General features: G+C 39.3%; 2 protein-coding genes and 1 pseudogene across 4 annotated transcripts in view; 2 read left to right on the top strand and 1 right to left on the bottom strand.

The window, feature by feature from the left end:
* The window catches only part of gxylt2 (glucoside xylosyltransferase 2), a 54,668-nt gene extending 39,444 nt beyond the window's left edge, over positions 1 to 15,224 (bottom strand). Inside the window, exons 1-2 of one of the 2 annotated variants that reach the window (XM_069679108.1) lie at positions 14,834 to 14,902; positions 2,972 to 3,058 (exon numbers count right to left, since the gene is read on the bottom strand). In XM_069679108.1, the coding sequence (XP_069535209.1) occupies positions 2,972 to 2,985 (14 nt within the window). In that variant the 5' untranslated portion in view covers positions 2,986 to 3,058; positions 14,834 to 14,902. Of the gene's footprint in view, positions 1 to 2,971; positions 3,059 to 14,833 lie in introns of both variants that reach the window. The other variant, XM_069679107.1, reaches the window with a different exon arrangement.
* Positions 4,670 to 6,416, top strand: LOC138605701 (THAP domain-containing protein 1-like; annotated as a pseudogene).
* Positions 15,225 to 17,001: 1,777 nt separating the features above from the next.
* Positions 17,002 to 26,096, top strand: part of shq1 (SHQ1, H/ACA ribonucleoprotein assembly factor) — a 51,229-nt gene continuing 42,134 nt past the window's right edge. For both annotated transcript variants that reach the window (XM_069678229.1, XM_069678228.1), the window contains exons 1-7: positions 17,002 to 17,068; positions 18,140 to 18,308; positions 18,461 to 18,525; positions 20,089 to 20,217; positions 20,349 to 20,488; positions 20,601 to 20,713; positions 20,808 to 20,905. In XM_069678229.1, the coding sequence (XP_069534330.1) occupies positions 18,166 to 18,308; positions 18,461 to 18,525; positions 20,089 to 20,217; positions 20,349 to 20,488; positions 20,601 to 20,713; positions 20,808 to 20,905 (688 nt within the window). In that variant the 5' untranslated portion in view covers positions 17,002 to 17,068; positions 18,140 to 18,165. The remainder of the gene's footprint in view (positions 17,069 to 18,139; positions 18,309 to 18,460; positions 18,526 to 20,088; positions 20,218 to 20,348; positions 20,489 to 20,600; positions 20,714 to 20,807; positions 20,906 to 26,096) is intronic.

Raw genomic sequence — 26,096 nt, 5'->3', positions numbered from 1 at the left:
GTCACGGACTGGATAATTTTTCTGATCAGCAAAAGATTCAACATGCATCTCCATATAACTATACAATGTATTGTTGATCCTCAATTTTACTTATTTGCTATTATATTTCAATAATTAATTCAAGTGGAGTTAATATTTTATATTAATATTTTAGTGTTTTTTATGAAAATGAGTACATAGGCCTAATAATAATGATAAGCTTTCATAGAGCCCTTTTCAAATTCATGCTAAAGTCATGGCCAAAAATATTGGCACCCCTGCACTTCTGTCAGATAATGCACCCCTTCTCCAAGAAAAGTGTTGCAATTACAAATGCTTTGGTATTCACATGTTTATTTCTTTTGCTTGCATTGGAACAACACAAAAAAGCAGAGAAAAAAGCCAAATCTGATATCATTCTACATAGGACTCCAAAAATGGACTGGACAAAATTATTGGCACCCTCAACTTAATATTTGGTAGCACACCCTTTGGAAAAAATAACTGAAATCAATCACTTCCTGTAACCATCATTGAGTTTCTTACGCCTCTCTACTGGAATTTTGGACCACTTTTTTTTTTGCCAACTGCTCCAGGTCTCTCAGATTTGAAGGGTGTCTTCTCCAAACTGCTGAGATCTGAGATCTCTCCACAGGGGTTCTATGGGATTTAGATCTGGACTCATTGCTGGCCACTTCAGAACTTTCCAGCGCTTTGTCTTAAACAATTTCTGGTTGCTTTTTGAAGTTTGCTTTGGGTCATTGTCCTGCTGGAAGACCCATGACCTCAGAAGGAGACCCAGCTTTCTGACACTGGGCCTTACAATGCACCCCAAAATTCTTTGGTAGTCTTCAGATTTCATGAGGCCATGCACAAAGTCAGGGCATCCAGTGCCAGAAGCAGCAAATCAACCCCAAAACATCTGTGAACCTCCACCATGTTTGACCGTAGAAACCGGGTTCTTTTCTTTGAAGGCCTCATTTCGTTTTCTGTAAACAGTACAATGATGTGCTTTACCAAAAAGCTCTACTTTGGTCTCATCTGTCCACAGGACGTTCTCCCAGAAGGATTTTGGCTTCCTCAAGTAAGTTTTGTCAAAGTCCAGTCTGGCTTTTTTATGTCTCTGTGTCAGCAGTGGGGTCCTCCTGGGTCTCCTACCATAGCGTCCCATTTAATTCAGATGGCGACGGATAGTGCGAGCCGACACTGTTGTATCCTGTGTCTGCAGGTCAGCTTGAATTTGTTTGGAAGTTGACTGAGGTTCTTGATCCACCATTCGAACAATCCTTCGTTTGCAATCTTTTATCAATTGAAAGTGAAAGTGAAAGAGTGAAAGTAGGAACGTCAAAGCCATTTGATACAAAATAGTCAGTGTACAGTGAAGTACACACACCTCGCATAGAAATAATAAAGCATGCCTGGCACGTTTTACAGTTATAGAGCGGATCTCCATGGTCTGATACGTTGCTATTTGCAGTGCTATGTGAAGCACTGCGGTAGCACAGCTGAAGCACAGCTAGTGCTGAAACAGCTGCTAATCTCCCCAAACTTAACGTTCTGTCACTGCATGCATGCATGATCATCAACTCCCACAGCACCCTACATCAAGTCCATACCTCTAATAACTGTACTGCAGAGTAAAATATCACTGTAACTCTGCATAAGGATTAATGATAGTAACACTGTATTTCACGTGGATCACCACATAGTGAGTGAGCAGTTAAGTGAGTGAGTGGTTGAGCATGAGAGAGATCGGCAAAGTGACGCTGCATCGAGTGGAGTAGAGGTACTTATGAGGAAAAGGGGCAGGGAAGTTAACAATCTTCTTCTTTTTCTTCAATGTTTTCACACCAGTTGGCATCCACAGTGTTGCATTACTGCATTTTTTCAGACCAAGTACTTAGATTTGGGTACTTGCCGATACCGAGTACCGATATGAGTACTTAATAATATCATTACAGTTCTCATAATGACTTTAAAAACATGTTTTATTTTCATCAGATGTTCCTCACTTTCTAACTGTAACAAAGTAAATAGACATAATGATGCAACTGCAACTGTTGCAGTTTTAACACTCAATTTTGCTTCTCCGCCTACCTGCTTAACTAACGGAAGGCTAACGTCAAGCTGTAAAGTGGTATTCGGGTGCGATACTCGTCACAGTTTTACAAGTACGAGTACGAGTACTAAAGCACCGATGCCACCCGATACCCCATACTGGTATCGGTATAGGTGCATCCCTAGTAAAATCTGTTTAAGTCTGACATATTAAAAATCCACCGGTCATAATGTCCGGTGAAAATAATATATTTTCAACAAAAAAAATATCACTGATTCATTATAACGCAGTGTTTTCACTACATACATACTGGTAACGATCAATCGTTCGTTTTGATTGCTACGTCATTAATAATGTCCCTCATGCACACGCAGCTCACTTGCTGTTTAGAATTGCGAGAGAAAATATTTAACTTTTCTAACTTAATTTAAAAGACTGCTGATGAAGGCAGTCAACAAAGCAGACAGAGAGACAGACAGAAAGAGGGAGGCGGGGCCAGCAGCTGTGCAGAGAGCAGAGGTGCAGGTGTGTTGGGGGACTGAAGCAAAGCAAAGTGATCAGATTAAAGTAGATTGTGAATTTAAACGTAATACAGTGAAGAAAAAAGGGTACAATTACAGTGTGGAAGTCTACATGTGATGTGATTCTCACAGAAATCATTAATATATTATAATATATACATTTCAGTTTAGCGAAGATATTGAAGCAGAGTGCACCAGCTGTGTGTACTCCTCAGTGTAACATTACGTCCGACTTCGAGCTGAAGGTTACTAGAGACTTCAAATTACGCCCTGTGCACCTATTAGACTTAGATTAGACTTAAATAAAAGGGCATTAAAACGAGGGAGCATCATCTCTAATTGGACAATAAGTTGATAAAAAGGTTTCGTTTTGACAGACAAGTCCTGTTTGAATTAATTGAAGTGCTCTCACCTCAGATACGGCATGTGTTGTACAGAAATGCGGCGTTGTCCCCACCCTGCAGGTGCTGATTGAGCTCAGATTTTGTGCCAGTTGGGCCTTTCAAAACACAGAGGGAGACATGATAAATGTACATCGGGCAACAGAATGCTTGAATATTTATGTTTCCTTATTTCATTATCCATAAAATGTATTTTTCTTTGCTTGTTTGTTATCCATATCTTCTGTCGATCATGAGTTAGCGAGTGGAGACGTGTATTGCTTGGTAACAGTCACCGCTTTTCGAGTGTTCACGTGGATGCGCATCATGAGACTGGGCGCTGCTACGACTCATTTAGCTGCACTCGGTATAAAATTGGACATAAAAGAAATGTTATGCCCAGCTGGTGCACTCGGCCCCTGTGACCTGTATACGGGAGTCCTTGTTTACCGTGACAGACAGAGTGATCGCTCTCATGCACGACTCCTCTGCGAGTTGAAAGTGCAACATTACACGTATCATATATACATTTTTGGAGAAAATTATTCTAGGGACAATTGACTAATTTCCATACCCAATTCTACGCCCTTGATATAGCCTGCCTATCAACTGTTTTTAAGCTAAGTAAATGCAGATAATATTTGACCGTAATTTCACCCATTTGTTCGGAACATTGCGCACATCACAATCGCGATGGTTAGGGCGGACAGCCGAATACTTAATGTATAAACTGCTTTAAATGTGGTGCATCAAACAATGTGATCAGTGTGAGTTACACTGCTGTGGCTCAGTGGTAGGGGTGGTCGTCTCTCAATCAGAAGGTTGGGCAAGACATTGAACCCCAAATTGCTCCCGGTGGCATAGCCATTGGGCATGAATGTGCATAGATCTGATAGGAGATTGGCATTTAGATTGGCATTTAAGCCTTTGCCATCAGTGTGTGAATGAATGTGTGAATGGGTGAAAGTGACATGTACTGTAAAAACAGCTTTGAGTGGTCAGAAGACTAAAAAAGTGCTACATAAGTACAGACCATTTACCAAACCATTGGTGGCAGCATCACCTGAATGCATCTTATAGAGGGCTTGAGCCAGGAGATTCTAAAATACTCCCAGCATAGAGTCCTAAGTCATGCAAAATTAAATTTTTATAGCTTTGCATAATAGCCTAGTGACAAAGGGCTTTAGTTTTTGAGATACCCCTACCGGAGGTAGAACAAAACACAATGTTTTTCCTTATCTCTAAGGTCTCCCAGAGAGACCAAGGTCACTCTCAACCTTTTCCTACCACATAATATTTGCAATAATTTACCTGTCAGGTTATGAAGATATCCATTAAGACAACAATACAGCTATAGCTACAGCTGGATCCAACTGGTAGCCTAACAGTAAAGACATCAGTAAATGAATCACTATATTATATAGCATAACTTGTACTATAGTTGGATTTGCGTGGATTTTATGATGACAGCAAACTTCATTTTAATTTCTCAATTTCTTTTGTTTGGGACATTTCATGAATTTAATTGACCTTGAGTCAAGTGAATTTTCTCTGTAGTATCATTATTTCAGCTTGAGTTAAATTTGTCAATATTCTTCTAACCCCTGACAATGATAATTCATAGCTTTCACGTGATGTCCTTCAGGGAACACCCCCTTGGAGGGCAAAACAATGCTGTCTTACGCTGCCCGCCAGCTTTTGAAACGAGTGATTCCCGTCGTCTAGCTAAAATGCCAGATAGTTGCTGTGCAGTTGGATGTACAAACCGACGGGGAGACGAGCCTCGGCTGTGTTTTTACAGAATCCCTTCCGAAAAAGAAAACCCTGAAAGGAGGAGATTGTGGATTTCTGCAATTAAACGTGCCTCGGTCCACGGGGAGGGCAAACAATGGCAGCCGTCAAAATACACAAGGATTTGCAGCCAACACTTCATCAAAGGTAATGTCAAGTAAAACACTTGGTATATAAATAATTGTATTTTGAGCCATTAATCATATCTTTACGTAATCGTTCGGATATGGTTTGTTGTCATGGGCCGAGGCAGACAACAGCAGTGGCCTTGATGAGTTACACTACTGTTAGCTAAAGTTAGCTAAAGAGTTTGGATGCTGTGTTAGACGTAAACAAACTCACAATGCAATAATTTGCAAATCCTTCTGAACCTATATTCAACCGAATACAGTACAAAGACAATGTTAAGCAAATGTTCAGACTGATTAAATCAGGATTAATTGTTTTTATAAATGTACATTACTATGATGCTTTCTGTTTTTCATTTACGTTTTACACAGCATCCCAACTTTTTTGGAATTGGGGTTGTATTAAGTTATAATTAAAGGAAAGGTAAATTTTCAGTCAGAAGAGTTATCAGTAGTTGTTTTAAGGGTGAGAAGGTTTAACCAGTTTGCAGGAATTAAGTCACACATTTAAATAACGTTTTTTCCAACTTGTTGGACATAAACTGTCTTCTGTCATTATAGGTGCCAAATCTGATGACCCGCTGTCCCCTGACTGGGTTCCAGCTGTCTTCTCACACACACCAGCCACCAACAAGAGGAAAAGGGAGAAAGACATGGAATAAGAGGGTGGAGGAGAAGAAGAAGCAAGACGCAGTGGATGTCCTCCTAGAACTGTCATCAGTGCCAGATGCTGAGCCGGCGCCACCTGCTGAGGATGAACAACAGTGTGACAACAGACCATGTAAGGAAAAGATTGAGAGATTACAGAAGGAATGTAATGACCTCAGGTAAGAAAACCAAAGACTGAAAGACATTATTAAATCAGGAACATTTGCTGAACTGGCTTTTGAAAAAGACGAAGAAAAAGTGAAGGTAATGACTGGACTCCCCTCATACTCCAAGCTAAAAGTAGTTTTTGTGATATAATTTCTGAAGACTGGTACAAACCTCTCTCCCTTCCAGCATATGCTGTTAACTCTTATGAGGCTGAAAATGAACCTTCCCCTTTCTTTGCTCAGTTGTATTTTTAGGATCTTTTGGAACATTTCGGAACACCATTAAAGATTTAAATGGAAGGCTTGTTCCAGCACTTGTGTTTTGGCCAAATCGAGAAGAGCTTCAGCTCTCAGTGCCTATGATATTTAGACAGGTCTTTCGCATATGTGCTTGTATTATTAACTGCTTTGAGATTTTTATCGAAAAGCCTAGAGACCTAAGAGCAAGAGTACAGACCTACTCAAAATACAAACACCACCATACCATGAAATATCTGATTGGCATAACACCACAAGGTACAGTTTCTTTTATATCAAAAGGATGGGGCGGCAGAACATCAGACAATTACTTGACTGAAAACAGTCGATTTTTAGATTGTCTCAACCCAGGGGATGTGATCCTGGCTGATAGAGGGTTTGATGTGGCAGATTCAGTTGGTCTGTACAATGCTGAGCTTAAGATCCCAGCTTTTACAAAAGGGAAAAAACAACTGGGTCCAGTTGAACTGGAGTCCACACGTTGACTTGAATCAGTTCGGATCCATATTGAGAGGGTTATCGGTGAGGCAAGGAATCGGTACACCATACTTATAAGTACAATAGGAATTAAAATGTGTGAAGCTGAGCATCCTAAAGGTCTAACACCTCTAGATAAAGTAGTCCATGTGTGCTGTGCACTGACAAATTTGGCTTCCTCAATTGTTCCTTTGGGCTAAACATAAAAAAAGTGTTTCAGTACACAGTGGATTGTTATTTTCATCAATGAAATAATGACAATGACAATGACAATGATGAATTCATACTTTTAATCATAAATAGCTTAAGTTTGTACATCAAACAAACACAAACAAACAATAACAAACAATAGTTTCTGCCTGTGTCAGCAATAATGTAATGTATGTGCATCTGTGTACAAAAACTTGCATGTACATGTATATATCCCAGTCAGTATGTGGCCTGTGTTGAATAAAACACTTCAAACTTATACTTTGTGCAGTTTTTTTCTGTTATCCCTCTTTTGTTTAGCTATCTCCCACATACAGTCGCTTCATTTCCAGCTTGACATTTTTAAATGTGTGGTGTCAAGCTTTAAACAACTTTTGTGAATGTACTGTCTTTTAAAGATTCCTGATTTACACTCAAGTCTGTCATCATTATGCAGGACAGACACCCCACAGTAACAGCCCTTGCCCTCAGATGGTTTGGTGGTGTCATGTGATGTTGCTAGAATAGGAGCTGTAAACACTTTTGCTACTAGCTCCGGAATTATGCATTTCTGGACAAATGTGTGTACCTTTTCACACATGGTGTCAAAAAAGTCAGAATCAGGCAGTATTCTCTCAGTGTAGATTTCCCCTTTGCCTCCTTCCCCTGGTCCCCAGACAGCAAAGTCGCAGTAGCTGGCTTGTGTCAGGTGAATTTGTGTCTGCACCTGATAAAAGTACTGATGGTCCCTTTTGAATGATGGTTTACCCTCAACCTCTTGGAGACAAAATGTGCTGTCCTCTTTGCTTTTCTCCATCAAAGTGCTATTCTGAAGGCTGCTCGGTGCCTTCACCTCCAACACACCCATCTCATGGCAGTCACATGTTAATATACTGTCTGGGGATGCCCCTAACCATGGGTATTGAGGGTTGATGACCAGCCCTCCCCTCCTGACAGTGAGATTGGTGTGGTGGCTCCCCGCCATCTTGATGTACTCCTCAACTACCTTACTCTCATGTTCAGTGCCCCATCTGAAAACAGAAAAAATATTGTACACCTTAAGTAACAACCTTATTAGTGGATGTGGTTATCTCCATCTACAGCTGAAACAATTAGTTGATTAATTCATTAGCTGTCAACTATTTTATCAGCAACTATTTTGATAACTGATTCATTTTTGTAGTCATTTTTTTAAATGAAAAATGTCAAAAATCTTTAATTCCAGCTTCTTAAATGTGAATATTTTCTGGTTTCTTTACTCCTCTCTGACAGTAAACTGAATCTCTTTGAGTTGAGGAAAAAACAACACATTTGAGGATGTCAACTTGTGCTTTGAGAAACACTGTCATTTATCTCCATTTTCTGACATTTGACAGACCAAACATCTAATCGATTTATCAAGAAAATAATCAATAGATTAATCGTCAATGAAAACAATCATTAGTTGCAGCCCCAAACCACGGTGATGTGCAGAAAAGTTTTTAATACAGCTTTAAAATACTAATCTTTCACAGCATTTAGGCTTAAAAAACACAGCACCTTAAATCTATATGCAGCCCACTTGCATGACAATTTGTTTTTAAACATGTTGGTGTGCAAGTGGTTGGTGTGTAGATTTAAGGTGTGTTTTTGTATAAGCCTACAATGCTATGAAAGACAAGTGTTTTAAGGCTGTATTAAAAACTTTTCTGCACATACCCATGGTTTCCCTCCCCATCACTTCTATGGTTGCTTTTGTCCTATTTGGTCATTCTTATTTCAATATTTTTGTGTGCTGCTCTCATCCAGTGTAAAATGGATGTGAATACCTGAGAGTGTGGTGTGTTGTTGTTTGGGTCCTTGTAGGCCACAGGATAGCACAGCTTCCTCAGCAGGGATTTTTGGTTTCTGGTTTTTCTGGGTTGGTGTGGCAGGCTGCTCGGATGTTTGATGCTGTCACCCTTCCTGCCTTCTGGTCAAACAACATGGCACATTTGGTTGATTGTAGTCTTGTCTCCCTTTCTATTACACGGCACTACAGTTGGAAAAAGATTTTGTTAACAAAGTTGTAATATGTGACAAATGTAAACATTGATAAATTCACCTTTATTGAAAAAGTATTAGAGAATTATGACATTATTAAATTCTGTGGAGCAATTGTTTTCTACACTCGAGTTATCCTAGTTACTTGTGCTTGTGATATTCCTGACATTCTTACCTACAATCATATTTACTGACTGACCTGTTCTTCTGTTATGCTTAACCCTGTAAAGACCTCTTCACTCTTTGCCTGCAGTTCTTGGTGTGACAGTGACCTGTACTCAGGCTTGTACATCTTGTTTAGGGATGCAGGGATGTTCAGTTGCACTGCCCGAGGTATGTACCTCTTTGCATGGCCAGGGACAACAAATAAAATTGAGCTTTTGACAGGTTCCTTTTCAGTGTATTCGGATAACTGGAGCATATTGTAGAATGCTGTGCATTCATCTGGGGTTGGAGGTAGAATCTTGGCAGGGGGAGGTCACCACACCCATCAGCAGATCTCTTTCTCTGGGCCTTTGTGAAAGGTATCTGGCTCCCTGGTGCATAACCTACTGTCCTTCTGGCTGTCATGCTAGGCTCATTCCAGACACAGGCCTCATCTGTGCATGCAGTGCCACTCAGTTTGTTCACAGCTAGCAAAGCTTAGAGTATGGCACCTACATGTAAACACACCTAAGCCTGCCATACAAGTCAGTTTGTTGATAGTACTGCAGGTTTGCTGAGAGATTTGAAAGAATGTGGCGATCCACCAAAACAGAAGAGTCTCGTTTACTCTGGCAAAATAGTCTTAATAAATACAGGAAGGCCCTACGGCATGCTCGAGGTGTCTACTACTCCTCCCTCATAGAAGAAAATAAAAACAATCCCAGGTACCTTTTCAGCACTGTAGCCAGGCTGACAGAGAGTCACAGCTCCACTGAGCCAAGTATTCCTATAGGCCTCAGCAGTGATGATTTTACGAGCTTCTTTAATGACAAAATCTTAAAGATTAGAGACAATATTTGTAACCGCCTGCTGTTAACTGGTGCAGATGTATCTTTGGAAACTGCTCAAAAACCTGATGTTTACCTTGACTGTTTTTCTCCAATTGACCTTCCTGAGCTAAATTCTCTGATATCTTCGTCTAAACCATCAACCTGTCTTTTAGACCCGATTCCAACCAAGCTGCTTAAGGAAGTCTTTCCCTCAATTAGCACTTCTTTACTAGATAGATGTCTTTATCGACTGGCTATGTACCCCAGCCTTTTAAACTAGCTGTAATTAAGCCACTTCTTAAAAAGCCTACCCTAGATTCAGGCACCTTAGCTAACTATAGACCTATATCTAACCTTCCTTTTATTTCAAAGATCCTTGAGAAAGCAGTCGCTAATCAATTATGTGACTTTCTTCATAACAACAGTTTATTTGAGGACTTTCAGTCAGGATTTAGAGTCCACCATAGCACTGAGACAGCACTTGTGCGAGTTTCAAATGATCTACTTACTGCTTCAGACAGAGGACTTCTCTCTGTACTCGTCCTGTTAGATCTTAGTGCCGCTTTCGACACAATAGACCATCACATCCTGTTACAGAGATTAGAACATTTAATTGGCATTACAGGATCTGCACTAAGTTGGTTTAAAACTTATTTATCAGATCGATCTCAGTTTGTTAATGTTCATGATGTGTCCTCTATGCACACCAAAGTTAGTCATGGAGTTCCACAAGGTTCTGTGCTCGGACCGATTCTTTTTACCTTATATATGCTTCCTCTGGGTAATATCATGAGCAAACACTCAATTAAACATGAATTAATTTTCATTGTTATGCAGATGATACTCAATTATACTTATCTATGAAGCCAGACGAAACCAATCAGCTATCTAAACTAGAAGCATGCCTTAAGGACATAAAGATCTGGATGGCTAGAAACTTTCTGCTACTTAATTCAGACAACACTGAAGTTATTGTGCTCGGCCCAAAACACCTTAGAGATTCTTTCTCTAATGATATAGCTGTCCTAGATGGCATCAGCCTGGCATCCAGCACTACTGTTAGGAATCTAGGAGTTCTATTTGATCAGGATATGTCCTTCATCTCCCACATAAAACAAATATCAAGGACAGCCTTCTTTCATCTTCGCAACATAGCAAAGATCAGACACATCTTGTCTCAAAACGATGCAGAAAAACTAGTCCATGCATTCGTTACTTCCAGGTTGGATTATTGTAACTCGTTACTATCAGGCTGCCCTAATAGGGCAGGGTCAGGCTTGGACCAGCCCATAGTTACGCTGCTATAGGTTTAGACTGCTGGGGGATCTGACACACCAAGCCTCTGTCTGTCTGTCTGTCTGTCTGTCTGTCTGTCTGTCTGTCTGTCTGTCTGTCTGTCTGTCTGTCTGTCTGTCTGTCTGTCTGTCTGTCTGTCTGTCTCTCTCTCTCTCTCTCTCTCTCTCTCTCTCTCTCTCTCTCTCTCTCTCTCTCTCTCTCTCTCTCTCTCTCTCTCTCTCTCTCTCTCTCTCTCTCTCTCTCTCTCTCTCTCTCTCTCTCTCTCTCTCTCTCTCTCTCTCTCTCTCTCTCTCTCTCTCTCTCTCTGTCATATTAATGCAGCTTATTAACTCTGTATCTTCTGGTCCCATTAACACTACTAACCACATATCTTCCCGGGAGTTCTTGTGCTCCCTTGTCTTGAAGGTTCCTGGGGATCGTTGCTGCAGACCACCTGCTGCTGTGGACCTGCTCGACTGCAACAACTACTAACATCAGCCTTCCCCATAGTATCATTATTGTTGCTGCTAATGCTAATAGTAGACCTGTTGACTACAACTGTTACAATTACGATTACCTCAGCCTTTATCATTACTCTGCTTCTCTCGCTAATTTATTTATTTATTTATTTTGCTAATCTTCACCCTAGTCTACCACTATTGTTGGCATTGTAACCATAAGTATGTGTCTGTTGTTGTTCATGTAACAAGGACATATGTTGTTGTTGAAACAAGAACATATGTTGTTGCTCTCTTTGCCTGTCTCTATCCTGCATCTCCTTCTATCCCATTTTCGGCCCATCCAGTAGAGGCAGATGGCTGTTCAACATGAGTCTGGTTCTGCTCGAGGTTTCTGCCTGTTAAAAGGAAGTTTTTCCTTGCCAATGTGCCGAATTGCTAAGTGCTACTCATGGTGGATTCATGTTGGGCCTCTCTTTAAATAACATAACAAAGAGTCGGTCTAGACCTGCTCTTTCTGTAAAGTGTCTCGAGATAACCCTGGTTATGATTTGGCGCTATACAAATAAAATTTGATTGATTGATTGATTGATTGACAAGTGCAGTGGCCAAATCGCACCAATCCCTCCTTCTCCACAGCAACCTAGGCTGTCAATGGGGGGTCATTCAAACTGTAGGAATGGTTTACCTGACATTGAAAAACACATTTTGATTAGATTTACGTCATAAAATATTATGTTAACCGGGCAAAATTATTACTGTCCTACAACGCTGACAACAATGACCCTGACGACCCATGGATAAACGTTAGATAGCTAGTGTTAGCTATTTAGTACTCACCTTTGCTTTGACAATGAAGAATTTTTTGTCCTTCACCTCCCAAACGGCAGCATCATTGACCCATCCAGATCAAAAATACATGTAACTGTCCATACTTTTGTAGGCTTTCATCCTTGCGGCAGTGTACGGTAAGATATATGTAAACATCGCCGAAGTGGAGCTCTGGCAGGGACTTTGCGGTTTTTAATGACTGAAATACAGCCGCTGGTGCTGAATATGGATCACAGGTGCCCAAAACCTGAAGTTTGTCTTCATATCTTTGTTTTTCTTTTGTTGATAGGTGGTTCAAATATTTATGACCAGCAACAGATAGAAAATTGACCGGCTTGTCCTGCGTCTCTACGTAGAGTCCAGTGTGAGCCGCCATGTTGGTCAATTGTTTTGCCCTCCAGGTCAGCGTGCGTGTCACGTGACTGAAAACTGTGAATGGACTGGAGACTTCAATATGTCAATATTTCGTTTTCTTTTGTTTAGGACACCTCATACATTTAGTGATGTAACTCCCTGACTATGAAAGCTATATGTACACATCTGATATTGCTGGATTCAGTATAACCACACCTTTCAACAAGTCCTCATATGTGTTTCTATGATCTATATCCATGGCAGAGTTTCTGCAAAGTAAATGAGAACATACTGCATAGACATTCATTTTTTACATTCCTGCTTATTTTAGGTATGTGTTCATGGGTCTATTTCCTGCATCAAGACATTCACATCCAGGTCTTTTCTATTAGGTTAAGCAACTTTCTGACTGCTAACATGTCAAGTGTGAAAGCTCTCGGATCTTGTATTATTAATCTACATGAGTTTATATGTCTCAACTCCCATACAGCCAGGCTATATTTTGGTTCCTTTTTAGTTTTGGGGTGTGTAACGATATCTATCAATTCAACCATATTTGCAGTAAAATATTTTTATAAAGAATCCATTTCATGTATGGGAGACCTTAGAGATGAGGAAAAATATTGTTGTGTTTTGTTCTACTCCGGTAGGGGTATATAAAAAAATTTGGGACATTGTCACTAGCCTATAATGCCAATGTGAGAGACTGACTTCTTTACTGCTAGTAGTAAATATGAAAAAAAAATTACCAATAGCATTTCATAGTGCAGATGAAATCTTCATCAAGAAAACTATATCTAACATTCTAGTTTCAGTATTCAAAATATTTGAAAGAATACATAACCCTATAAACAAAGCAGCATGAGTAGGTAACACCATTATCCAATAGAGGTCGCACAACAATAATTTACAGGAGAGACATTGGCCTAATACCAGAGAATGCCTCTCTCTTTTAATTCTTAAATTATCCACAGAGATCTTCACCTTTTACCTTTGACCAAAATTAGTTCATCATTGACTCCAGGTGAATGTGTGCATTTTTGGCCTTCTTTGAATATATCTGTGTTATCCCAATAATTCAAAGCTTAGCAGAGGCAAATGTGTGTGTTACTCGTAAACTTCACCCCACTATTTACTATTCGTTCTGTCTTTATACTCTCTACCGAATTAGCTCAAGCTATTAAAGACATTAAAGTTTTCTGAAGACTTATACCACACATTAAGTGTGTTTTGTCTTAATCACTGCAGGCAGTCTAAATCGTTTACCAAAGCTGTTCATGTTTTTATATGACCACTGGTGACCCCTTCTACCCCATCTCCTTATCAGTGCTGAGCACACATGGAGGCCTGTGGTTTCTGGAAGGATATTGAAGGTTCTTTCTTAATGTAACGCCTCGAGGGCTTTTTATCTACCGAGCAGTGTCCCAATACGAGTATCATGCATATTACTACTTGCCAGCAATGCAAATGTCTTCACCTCCAGGTCATGAACATTGATGCTTTGCTGGCATTTAACCCAGGGGGAAAGACAATGGATGTATTATGCTGAAATTAGGAAGACTTAATAAATATCCTACCATCCTTGAACAGAAAGCAACTAACAAACTTCTTTGTTAATATCCAAGAGTCTGCAAATAGATGGTGACTTAATAAGATCATCTGTAGGGGCGAAGCTTCTTTTCAAACCACCCAGAGAGGAAAATCTCAACTGACAAGCTGTTTCACCATACATAGACTGGCAGGTGAACGGTGAACAGGATGGTTTTAAGCTTTTATCTCTCTGCAATTAATTGCAATTTATTCATTTCAAGGTGACCTTTACCACTTTAAAAGGAAGAGAGGTTTGAATTTAAGGTCTAAAAATCTCAAGGGTCAAATTATGAAGATTTGGAGGTCAGGTATCGATCTATGGCACTGATGGGCTGTTGTTTGATGTCCTCTCTGCAAATACTGCCAACATTTCCCAGTGATAACATTAGGAATGCTGTCTACTCTAATTTTAGCTGGATATTTAAGCAGTTCCCGATGGTAACAGCGTCATTCACATTCCAGTAAAAAAAAATAATGCGGTAAGCGCTGTAAAGCAAATGCAATATCGGAAGTGTCTCTTGACAGAACGGGCTATCGTGCCTATTAAACACAATGTATGCTGCTTGACAGAGGGAGCGCGACTTCTTCAAAGCATGATTCAACGCTAACACTCACTCTGCAACTTGTCAACAACAACACCAAGAAGTTGACGCGATGTGCATGCACAAATGTACATAGGCGTAAAGGAGAAGGGATCACCAAGGCTGCGGATCAACAGAAAAAAATACTCACCTCTTAGCATTTATGCTGGCATCTCTGTTAATCGTTTTTGACTTTTCTCTCCCCCCGAGAGGCTCTTCCAAACGAGCAACGACTCCTGCAGGTACTTTCCTCGCAAACTTTGCTTCAACATCTCGTTTGGTCTCAGAGGGCGACGGGAAATAGTTACTGTCCGCCTCCTCCCCCTTCTCTGCAAGTACTTTCAACCGCGGATCCTCCGCGGTATTGCCCCCCAAAAAGTACAAAAGTAGGAAAATTCCGAAACACGCGGCGATCGCAGCTACTTTGCCGTGGATCCGCATTTTCAGGGCGACTTGTCGACGAAAGAGGCAGACGAGACTCCACTCATGAGCGAGTGAGGGAAAGCAACCCAAGTTTACATTTTGTAACCGCTCCTTGCTTGCATTTTTCGGCACTTAATGATGGTGACTCAAGCAGAGGGGAGCTTCTCATCATCCATTGAGGAGTACACGGTGGAGGCGTGGCTTCTCCATCATTACCGTAAAATGCTATTATTAGCGCGCTATTGTATTTTACTTAGCCACGAAGGATTGAGATGCGTCATTAGTAAGAGAGGAATTAATGCATGAATAAGGTTTAATATAACAACAACTACTGATTTGTTCATCCTAATTATCTCCAAACAATACTGATTGTATTCAGATGTTATGTGTTACACCATAACATCTGAAGAAGTTTTAGATTAGGATAGGTCATTGATTTACATCTACTAATTAAACCAAGCCCTTCTTCTAATAATCAGTGGGGGGAAATATATTCAGATATTTTGCTTTAAATTAAGTGGTGATACCACAATGTGTTGACAAATTATGTAACAAATGCATATGCCATAACGGCCTATCCCCACCATCCTTGCTGGGTCAGCAGTGGCTTGGCACGTGAAGTCTGACTCCAATTCAGTTACAGCACTGACCAGTTAGTAAATAGTGAAAAGTGGTACCTGGAGAGGTGCAAGATCACACCCAGGCACTGTTGCAGTGCCCTTGAGCAAACAACTGAACCCCTAAAACTTGAGGCATCTGACTACTGCAGCCCCCTTGCTCTGACAACTCTTCATACATTGATGCATACGTAAAGGTCATGCATATTTTAGGCCTGTGTGTGTAAAATAAAATAAAGATCTGAATTTCCCTCTCTTTAAAGGCCCCAAAATGCCCCTTACTGTCAATTTGAAGGGGGCTTTTATGTATTTTTTTTGCTATGGAGGCTTGTATGACTCTGTATGACTTTGCATTATCCTATTCACTTTATATTTTTCGCTTATATTTGAGTTGTTTTTTGTATTTCTCTAATTTTGTTACTGTATTTTTGGAGCTATCTGGCATTATTATTTATGTAGGGATTAATAAAATTCCATCTTGTCTTATCTTATCTTATCTTATCTTATACAAGCATCTGTATAGAATAACTTTAAAAAAGGCCCAGTGTCTGCATGCTAGTCTTGTAGCCTACAATTTAGGCTTGTATGACTCTTTATACAGATGTTAGGTTCAACAGCTGGCCTTGTGTGGTTAGAACAATCTGGAGCTGAACCCACTCTAAACTGTGGAGATGACAGTGGACTATCGGAGAAGCATCCAAACACTGCTATTATATTACTGCTATTACATCTGAACTAAGGGGGACCACCCACATAGTCCACCAGGAAAATGCAGAGGATGTTATTTCTGAGACAGCTCAGGAAGTTGAACCTGCCTCTGCCGATTCATTTCTGCACTGCCATAATTCAGTGTGTTCTCTGCACTTTCATCACTGCTTGGTTTGGATCCGTCGGCAAACAGGACAGGGCAGGCTACGAAAGCCAGTCATGTCTGCAGAAAAAATAATTGGAACCTTCCTGCTCTGCCTTCAGAACTTTCCCGTCCAGGGTCAAGAAACTGCCAGTAGCATCACTGCAGACCATCACACCCCGGGCACAACCTTTTCCAACTTCTTCGCCCAGGAAGGCGCTACAGAGCAATTTACGTCAAACCAACAGTTAAGTATGTCTCTTATGTATGTCATTTAACTCAGTCACAGAAAGTCAGAAACGAACATTGTGGAATAATTAAGTGAAACAAACATCTACTGTGCCTGTAAATCATATGATTTATTCATGCAAATATCATCCTGTACCAAACGTGAAACGTGAAAATTGCCAGGTTACACTGTGTGCTACGGTAAAGCTGAAAAACATGGCCGCTCCATCTTTGTGCTGAAGCCTGTTGGGATAACTCTGACATCCCGGTGAGTTTGTGTTTTTTGTGTACTGTATTTAAAATTTGGTTTCTCTTATTGATTGTCACAGAAGTGAGTTCATCAGTTCATTACAAATGCACTAATTGGAATAAAAATTGTGTTAGACAGCGGCAGCGAAACCAGTAGCCAGCATTGGCGCTGTGCTATGTTAGCTAAGCACGAGGAGACGTGAACTAATATACAGGCTAGTAGCAAGCTAACGTAAAACGAAACTTCCATTAAAGAACATTTCTATTCATTTTTTACATCAAGCTCAACGTCAAATCGTATGGTCGTAACATATATCTTCTTCATTTATGTGTTCGTCGTAAGCAAACATCTTATATACGAGTATTATTACAACAGAATAAGGGGCTTCGAAAGTAACACTAGGTCGTTTAATAGGTAAGATATTTTTTTCATGTACAGATTTTCGAATGCAGTTCAGTGTGACATATAGCTTAACGACATATTTGGTAGCCTAATACTTTAACACTGAATGTCTTTTGATTTGTGGACACTCTAAGATAACATTTACAATGTGGGCCAGTATAAATTCGACTTAATATAAAATGTAGACCTTGAGTATTGCTTTTTTAAGACCAACTTCCGTCGCCAAAATAGCTACACTATTTAAATTAACGTAAGCAAATATATATTTTTGTAAACGAGGGTCATATCGGACATGATTAGAGGCTATTCTAATCGTTTAAACTGACTCAACAATGCTTTGCCCTTTTCATAGTTAAGATCGTTTTCTATGTCCACATTTTCGTATGCCGTTTGGCGTAAAGTTCTTCCTTACGAAGAAACAACGGATGGAAGGGTTACATGATAATATTAAGCCAAATGAAAGATATTTTTAATCTTGCTGCAAAAGGAACCGAGTTATTGTGTTTTACAAAAGCTTTGTAAAGCTGTCAGTATCAGGGTGGCGCATGTGGGCCGCTGTATGTGGAACAGGCTCTGCTACAACGGCATTTAGAGTGAGCCACAAGGACGCATGATATAGTCAGCTGGACCGTCATTATAAGCTTGGCAGATTACATTGTAACTGAATTTTTTTCGTCCTTGTTATAGACATAGACATTACATCAGTATTCATAATGATAACTCCTGCGTTTGACCTGAGTCAAGACCCTGAGAACCTGATCCTCAACATCCGTGTGCCCTACACCCGAACGTCCGAGTTTGATCTTCATATTGATGGAACAGATTTGAAGTTCTACGCCAAGCCCTATTTTCTTAGGTGAGTTAACCAGCACCATACCTTCAAATTTAAACTCGAATTTGCTTCTTCTTTTTTTTCCAGTCATGGTATTGCTCTAAATATCAATAGAAAAATTTCAGAATCAAACAATTGCAGCATTTGACTGTATGTATGTTATAATGTGTATGCAGATTATCTCTTCCTGGAAGAATAGTGGAAAACGGGAGAGAAAGGGCCAAATTTGACATTGATAAAGGTACGTCACATTATTGTATAATTATGATAAATACAATGGCTGTAAAGCAGGGTGACACATCATGTCCATTTTTCTGTAAATATGCATTACAAATTGCCATCTGAGGTATATAACTCCAATGCACCAACAAATGTTCATTGAATGCAACCATTTATTTTGCAATTTTGATGCTTCTGAGTAGCAATGTAAATTATGAATTATAACATTTTTATTTAATCAAACATATTTCAATTAGTTTGTAAGGTTTCTGCCACCATATAAAACTTTGGAATATATAATTGGAAGTCTTTCACACTCGGCAATATAAAATATTAGAACCTTTTGAAAATTGGGCTAGAGACACACTGGGAGGCAAGAGATAATAAAATAATAAAAGAGATCTGATATTTTATATCTTCTGCGTTTTTCTCATCACATTGATTAAGACATGAGATGAGCAGGATCCCTTTCTAACTTGTCATGAATTTTCAGTAGCACATAATCAGTTCTAATAGAGTTGTCTTCATGGATGTTGTTTGTTTTTGTTTTTTTTCCTTTTGGCCAAATTTTGACTTATTTATCTATTATGAAATGCCTGTCTAATTTTAATACCATTAACTGGTAAATGGATTGTACTTATATAGCACTTTTCTAGTCTTTGCGACCACTCAAAGCTGCTTTTACACTACATATCACATTCACCCATTCACACATAGATTCATACATAGATGGCAGAGGCTGCTACGTAAAGTGCCCAACTGTCAATCAGTTAAACCATTCATACGCGGGAGCAATTTGGGGTTCAGTGTCTTGCCCAAGGAAACTTCGACATGTAGCCTGAGGGAGCTGGGGATCGACCTTCCCACCTTCCGATTGAAAGACAACCGACTCTACGACTGAGCCAGAGCCGCCCCAATAGTAAAGAAACACCTTAAATTTCCAGAATGGCATGCAGAGGTGGCCAGACTGATGTTATGAGGAGATACATATGCTCAAATTATAATGAATGACTGTACAACAAGTGATTGCTCACAGTTTCTTTTTTTTGTACATTGGTACACATAACGAGTTATCAATGTGGGATTTCTGACATACTAGTTTGTCAAGAGATTGTGGGAATTTTCCAGGCATCATTAAAGGGTAACTCGTCTAAATTTTAATTTATATGGGGGGGCAATTTATTTTATGACGTTTACTTGGTGAACCCCGGCTTCCCCCCTGGAGAGCAGAGAAGGATCATCTTATCTTGCTAACGAAGGCCAGGTGGATGATTGAAGTACCATGTGGGGATGGGGTAGGGGGTTTGTTGAGGTTGTATATAAGCTTGAACGCTGTAACTGCAAGGGAGAGAACTGCTGTACTTCTCTCCATGCTGCATGTAAAATGTAGGTAAAGAGACTTGATTCATAACATTGAGTTTGCTTGTTCTTCACAAATTATCTTCAGGAGGAGAATATCCCTCACAAGATTTTTTTTTTAAGTTTGTTGAAAGCCTGCTCAATTGTTTAGAGTAATGTTATTAAGAAGGAGATGTGAAAGGGTTAAAAAACATCCCTTACTTCATGTCCTCCTATCTTGCTGTAGGTGTCTTCACTGTTTGGGTACCTAAAGAAACACCCGGAGAACACTTTGAAAGACTTCAGATGCTGACAAGTCTCCTCGCCCCTAAAGGTTCACGTTCAGCAAAACCACTGGTAGAAGACTTAAGCACAGGTAAGTCAGATCTATTCGTTAACTTGTTTATTAACCTATAAAAAAATAATTTAGAGTATATAGATTGGAAAAATAACATGGAATGGGGCTGTATTAATCCAGCTAACCAGAACTTCTTAACCTTTAAAAAGGATGCAGTGAAAGTGCTGAAGACGAAGATGAAGAAGAATTTGACTGGCATTTTGAGCAGGAGGTGTTCAAGGAGAGCTCTGAGGAGAAGCAGAAATATGGCTTTGGCAATCAGAGATCTGGAGTTTTTGCAAGACTACAGGTTAGAAATAACTTTTTTTTTCTAATAAGGAAGTCTTATCTTTTAAAAATAAAATCAGACAAAATTGCAAAGATGCCTTGCGAGACTGAATGATTTGTGACTTGGCTGACAGGAAGAACTGAGCGATGTGACTGATGTCAAAAACCCAGAAGGAACTACAGCAGCAGAGAGGAGGCAGACACGACTGCAGGCAGAGGCATGTGCTTTTTCTCCTGACCATTACCTGTGAGTTTATCATAATAAAAACCTCTGACATCCTAAAGTATTTGCTTTTTCTCCCACTGCGTTGTTGTCTGCTAATGTTTAAATGTCATTGCAGCGCTGATTTGTTTGAAGATGAAGAGATAAAGAGGCTGCTGAAGTTTGGGCCATGGTGGGCAAAGCTTAGTCCTACAAAAGAGCATGATGGAGAATCTTGTAAGTTGAACTCATAATAATCTTTAAAAATGATATGTACTATATACTACACATCGTTTAATCTGAATGTATTTGAAATAATTTCTTTGATAAAACATTTCTAGTGAACGGACAAATTCAACAACAGTAAATATAAATGTTAATAAGACGGAAGATAAACAGAAGTCTTTAAAATCAAAATACATTTTTTTACTGAAATACATACATTGCATAACAAAAATTAATAACCAATAAAACAGTAACTGAAAGATTCCAGAAGGTGTCATGAACACCGCTAAATCCCTATACAGAGTAACAGTGAAATGAGACAACACAAAGTGATGTTTTGCTTTGACATACAATGATTAGAGCTGTGGACTTGATTGGTGCAGAGACGGAACATAAAAAGACATTTGGGAATAAACGATTTAAAAAGTTAGCCTAACATATTTGCAACACTAGCTTCACTGGGGTGCTTCACGTAGCCTGAGAGCAGCAAGGAGATGTGCTGCAAGACGGTATCAGTGCCAGAGAGATCTGCTCTAACTGTAAAACATGCCAGGCTTCTTTAAATATTTGAGTACACATGAGATACATGAGTATTTTACTGCACATTGACTGCTTTGTATCAAACAGGGCTTTCAAGTTTTTACTTGGGATAATGTTGGACAGCAGTAAACAGAAGTTAAGAGATGCGCCAGCCACTTTCAAATCCAAAGTCCTAATGTTTTTACAGTTCTATAGTTCTGTAAATATAATTTACAGACTGAAAACATGTTCACTGTTTCATCTCAGTTTGTGTCAAATTTGTGAAATTGACACCAAATTGCAAATAAATACATTAATCTTGCACTTTACCTTTATAGGGGCATTTTGTATTCTTCTGTTATTCAGATATCGTGATGTATCATAATATGAATGTCTTACAATATATCAATTATCGCAGACTCACTGTATCGTGATCATGGTCGTAAGTTACCCTGCGATGCCCACCTCTAATGTTAACTCACCTATATTATAGATACTCTATTTTATAGCCAGTGCGGGCTCCAAAAACTGTAGACATAATCCCAAGACAAAATATCTCACACATAGAGATGGGTATCGTTACAGTTTTATCGATACCGCTTATCGATACCAATACTTATCGATACTACTCTTCATTTGACATGTCTTTATTAGGGTGTCTGATAATGTGCCTCAGTAAGGGGGGTTGTAACTGGGGTTAAGGGCTGTGGTCATCTCCCTACAGTAAAAGTTAACATTAACAGTAAATGTAGTTTTCTGGCTGTCATGGCAACTCAAAATTCACACTTATGCAAGCTATCAGTTGCTTTATGTACCTAAACCAACTGGACTTCACTGTAGAGAAGTAAATCTTTTACAATAATTTTTTTTATGATTGATTTTTTCATTTAAAACACTTTTCTATTTAAAGAATGTCTGTATTTCCCCGTTAGAAATGTGCTTAATTCTCCACTATATTGTAGTGTTTTTTCACAAACTACTTAAATCAGCTTGAGGTTTTTTTTCCCTGCGATTTCTTTTTCACAGCAGCAGGTGAGCCGCGCATGAGGGAGACTCGTCTTTGAAGACGTTGCATGTCGAAACGATCAAAACCGACGTGCTAAAGTCCTAATGTTTTCACAGTTCTATAGTTCTGTAAATATAATTTACAGACTGAAAAAATGTTCATTGTTTCATTGCAATATATCAATTATCGCAGAATCGCTGTATCGTGATCATGGTTGTAAGTTACCCTGCAATGCCCTCTTCTAATGTTAACTCACCTATATTGAAGATACTCTTTTTTTTATAGCGCAGTGCGGACTCCAAAAACTGAAGACATAATCCCAAGACAAAAGTTCACCATTTGTTGTTTTGTTGTGACTCAAACATAGGGATATTGTTACGATTTTATCGATACCGGTATCGATCACCCTTATCGATACCAATACTTATCAATACTACTCTTCATTATTTGGTGCAAAAATACAAAGACATGGTCATGGAAAGATGGACTGAAAATGAAACCTGTTAAGGGAGCACGGTGCAGCACCTGAGATATTGGGAGGTATCTTGCTAAAGTTCTACTCTAACCTCTATTACCCTTAATACTAGAGGTCGACCGATTGATTGTTTTGGCCGATTAATCGGCCCCGATAGGACTTATTAAAAAAAACTATAATCATCGGCGGATCTGGGCTCCGATAGTGGCAGATGGCTGTGCAGCCTCAGGCGGGGACGTACATCGCGTGCATTCGCCTTTTTAATGGAGTCTCCATACGTGACATACAGGTAATGCAGGTACCTGGGATAATGAATTAAAGTTAACTTCATAACACAGCTTTATTCACAAATTATGAACATGATAAGGTTGTTGTTTATAGTATTGCATTATTAATGAATTAGACTATCCATAACTTTCACTGCTTTTCTGCCGAACTCATGCTGCTGCCGTCTCTGTTTAGTTAGCAAGCTCGCTACAATTTGGCTAACAGTGAGTGCAAGCCTTGCACAACTAATGGGATCATATCTGATAATTTGAGGGGCACTTTTGCTAAAATTTAAGTTTGCGTGTGCAACTCCCGGGGATACTCTTACAACTGTTAGAAAACCATGAAATGCCACTCGTAAGTGGAGACCGGGTGGGTGGGGGCTAAACCTTTGCTGCACCAGGGAACAGCTGACAAGTGGTACGTGATTCATATTATATCTGACTCGTTTCATTTTATTTCTCGCATCAACACAAACTGTTGTGAACAATGTATAGGTAAAGTTAAAGGAAAGGAGCGAGAGACTGACGCAGGGGCGACAAATATATGCCAGAAAGCTTCTGTGATGATAATAACAATTCATTTGTAACTTTAGTAAAACTTTACTTTATCAGATAGGTTTTGTTAAACCATCAACTTTAAGAAAACAACTGCAGTATCATTTCAATTTAAAAATGATTAATAAAGTGCAACTTAAATCATTCATGTAGATTGAAATAAATATTAAATATATAAAAGTAAATAATAATGTTTTTTATATATATATATATATATACATATATATACATTTTTTTACTTTTTGATAGCCTATTTAGTTAATAGCTATATTGAATTGATTTACATGTTTGTTTCTTACATTAGATCGCAGCTGAAGGAAACACAGCCCCTCTATGGGACTATTTAGCTGAGGAAAGGCGTTCATGTTGATGTTCATTTGCAGATTATATTTTCTTTACTACTTATTTTATTTATTTAGGTATTGATTACTCTTTGAGATTCATGTTCTGTTCCAGATTTATGTTTTTATTTTGTTATTTATTTGACATAGACTTTCAGTTCAACAGTTATGTGTAAGGATATGTAATAAAGATAAAGATTGTTCATTTAAATTAGTTTCAATTTTTTTTCGTGGGGTAGGGAGATACTGGCCGATTAATTGGCTATCGGCTTTTTCCTCGAACAAACTATCGTTATTATATCGGCCTTTAAAAAGCCACTATCGGTTGACCTCTACTTAATACTACCACATCAACTCCGATATACAGTAAAGCAAAGTTAGACCTACTGCCGTCAGACTGGCGTGGCCTGGAGCTTCAGGTGCCCTGAGCGTTGCCCCGGCTAACATCAAAAACCAGCACAAGAGAGCGATCTTGGGGTGTTGTCTCCCTTTTTAAAGGGGTTCTCTTCCCGAGGGCAGGGTCCAAGCAAAACGTGCGAAGTTGACCACTCCTTTGACCAACACTTTCTCACTCATTCAGCAGTAATAGTTAATTCAGCAATAACCATATCATGGTCAACACACATTTATATGTGAATGTATATGTGTGTGCGCATATGTGTGTTTACAGACTATTAAAAATAAAAGAGAGACAGTGATGAAATCAAAATTTTCTCAGTCCTGAGTGAGCTGTCATCCTCCTCTACCTGTCTGGAGAGCTGACAGAGAGAGGGGTATGGGGGGAAAGTAGATAAGTGACCCACAAACTCTTTTAATCCCCAGGGATCTGAGGTGTGACTCCGTTCCTGTTGTTCACAGTCCTTTGATCAAAGCATTTGGTTACTTACCACACACATACTAGTCTAATTGCAAATATTGCAACGACCACAATCATCGCAGTTTATTGGAGGGTGTCCCAAGATTACATCCTGTCTCTGTGGAATGTTGAAACCTGTGGCGGAAAGGGTTGTAAACCACCCCTCTGATTCCATTAGTGTCACTTTGACCAAGCACAGAGCTAGTGATCTAGCTCTCTTCCTGGTGGGGTCAAATGACCAGGTTAGGCCTGGGTCAGGCACATCCTGTTGCTGCGCTACGAAAGTCAACAGTGCAATTTGCAGAATGGCAATCTAAATGGAATTGGCTTTACTTTTTGTTTAATTACTAAATGTAGACCTGTTAGGGTTATTTTGCTTTTGCACCTTGTCAACTCTTGTCATGTTTTGCCTTACCAAGGCACTTGGCCCCTTGATACCACAGAATATCAGTATACAGGTCATAGTTGAAGAGATTTACAGCATGCTACAGAAAGACCCTTAGTTTAGAGTTTCCAGTGTAACGTTTTACAGTGAGAGGTACGTTAGCTTTACGTTTGAATATTAGTTATTCTTTTCAATAGAGAATACTGGAAAAGCATATACAGGACAGGATCAGCCAAGCGATAATACAATTTCTTGTCTAGAGGGGGCTCCAAATTGACAGAAATTTAAGTTCCTCATAGTTGCTGCCTCTCACAACTACTACTGTGTAGTACTAATCTGTCTGGAGCAGCAAAACATATTTTAACCTTACAATATAGGTAACGCAGCCTAATAAGGCTAAACATTACTAATGGATTAAAATCAACATTCATTAATATGTTTTACCACATGTGAATTTTCTCCAGTGGGTGATTTTATTTCAGATTTTTTATTGTTACTTAACCTGGCATATCCATAACAATAACACCATATTTTGTTATAGTTCTGTAATTAGAATTGCAATAAAGAAAACATACATATTTTATATTTATTGGGTAATGCTATTATCAGCAAAGCACTGAACTGTACATCTATGTGGAAAAAATGTGCAGCTGACAAATCTGCAGCAAAGGCATGATGCTATCATGTCAATATGGACTAAAATCTCTGAGAAATGTTTCCAGCACCTTGTTGAATATGCCACAAAGAATTAAGGCAGTTCTGAAGGCAAAAGTTGGTCCAACCCAGTAATAGCAAGG

The sequence above is a fragment of the Semicossyphus pulcher genome, unplaced genomic scaffold (assembly GCF_022749685.1).
Source record: "Semicossyphus pulcher isolate SPU_LCO1_2020_fin unplaced genomic scaffold, fSemPul1.0.p SCAF_3, whole genome shotgun sequence".
NCBI classification, from domain to species: domain Eukaryota; kingdom Metazoa; phylum Chordata; class Actinopteri; order Labriformes; family Labridae; genus Semicossyphus; species Semicossyphus pulcher.
The sequence above is the reverse complement of the archived record's forward strand: the minus strand, read 5'-3'. Positions and strand labels throughout refer to the sequence as shown.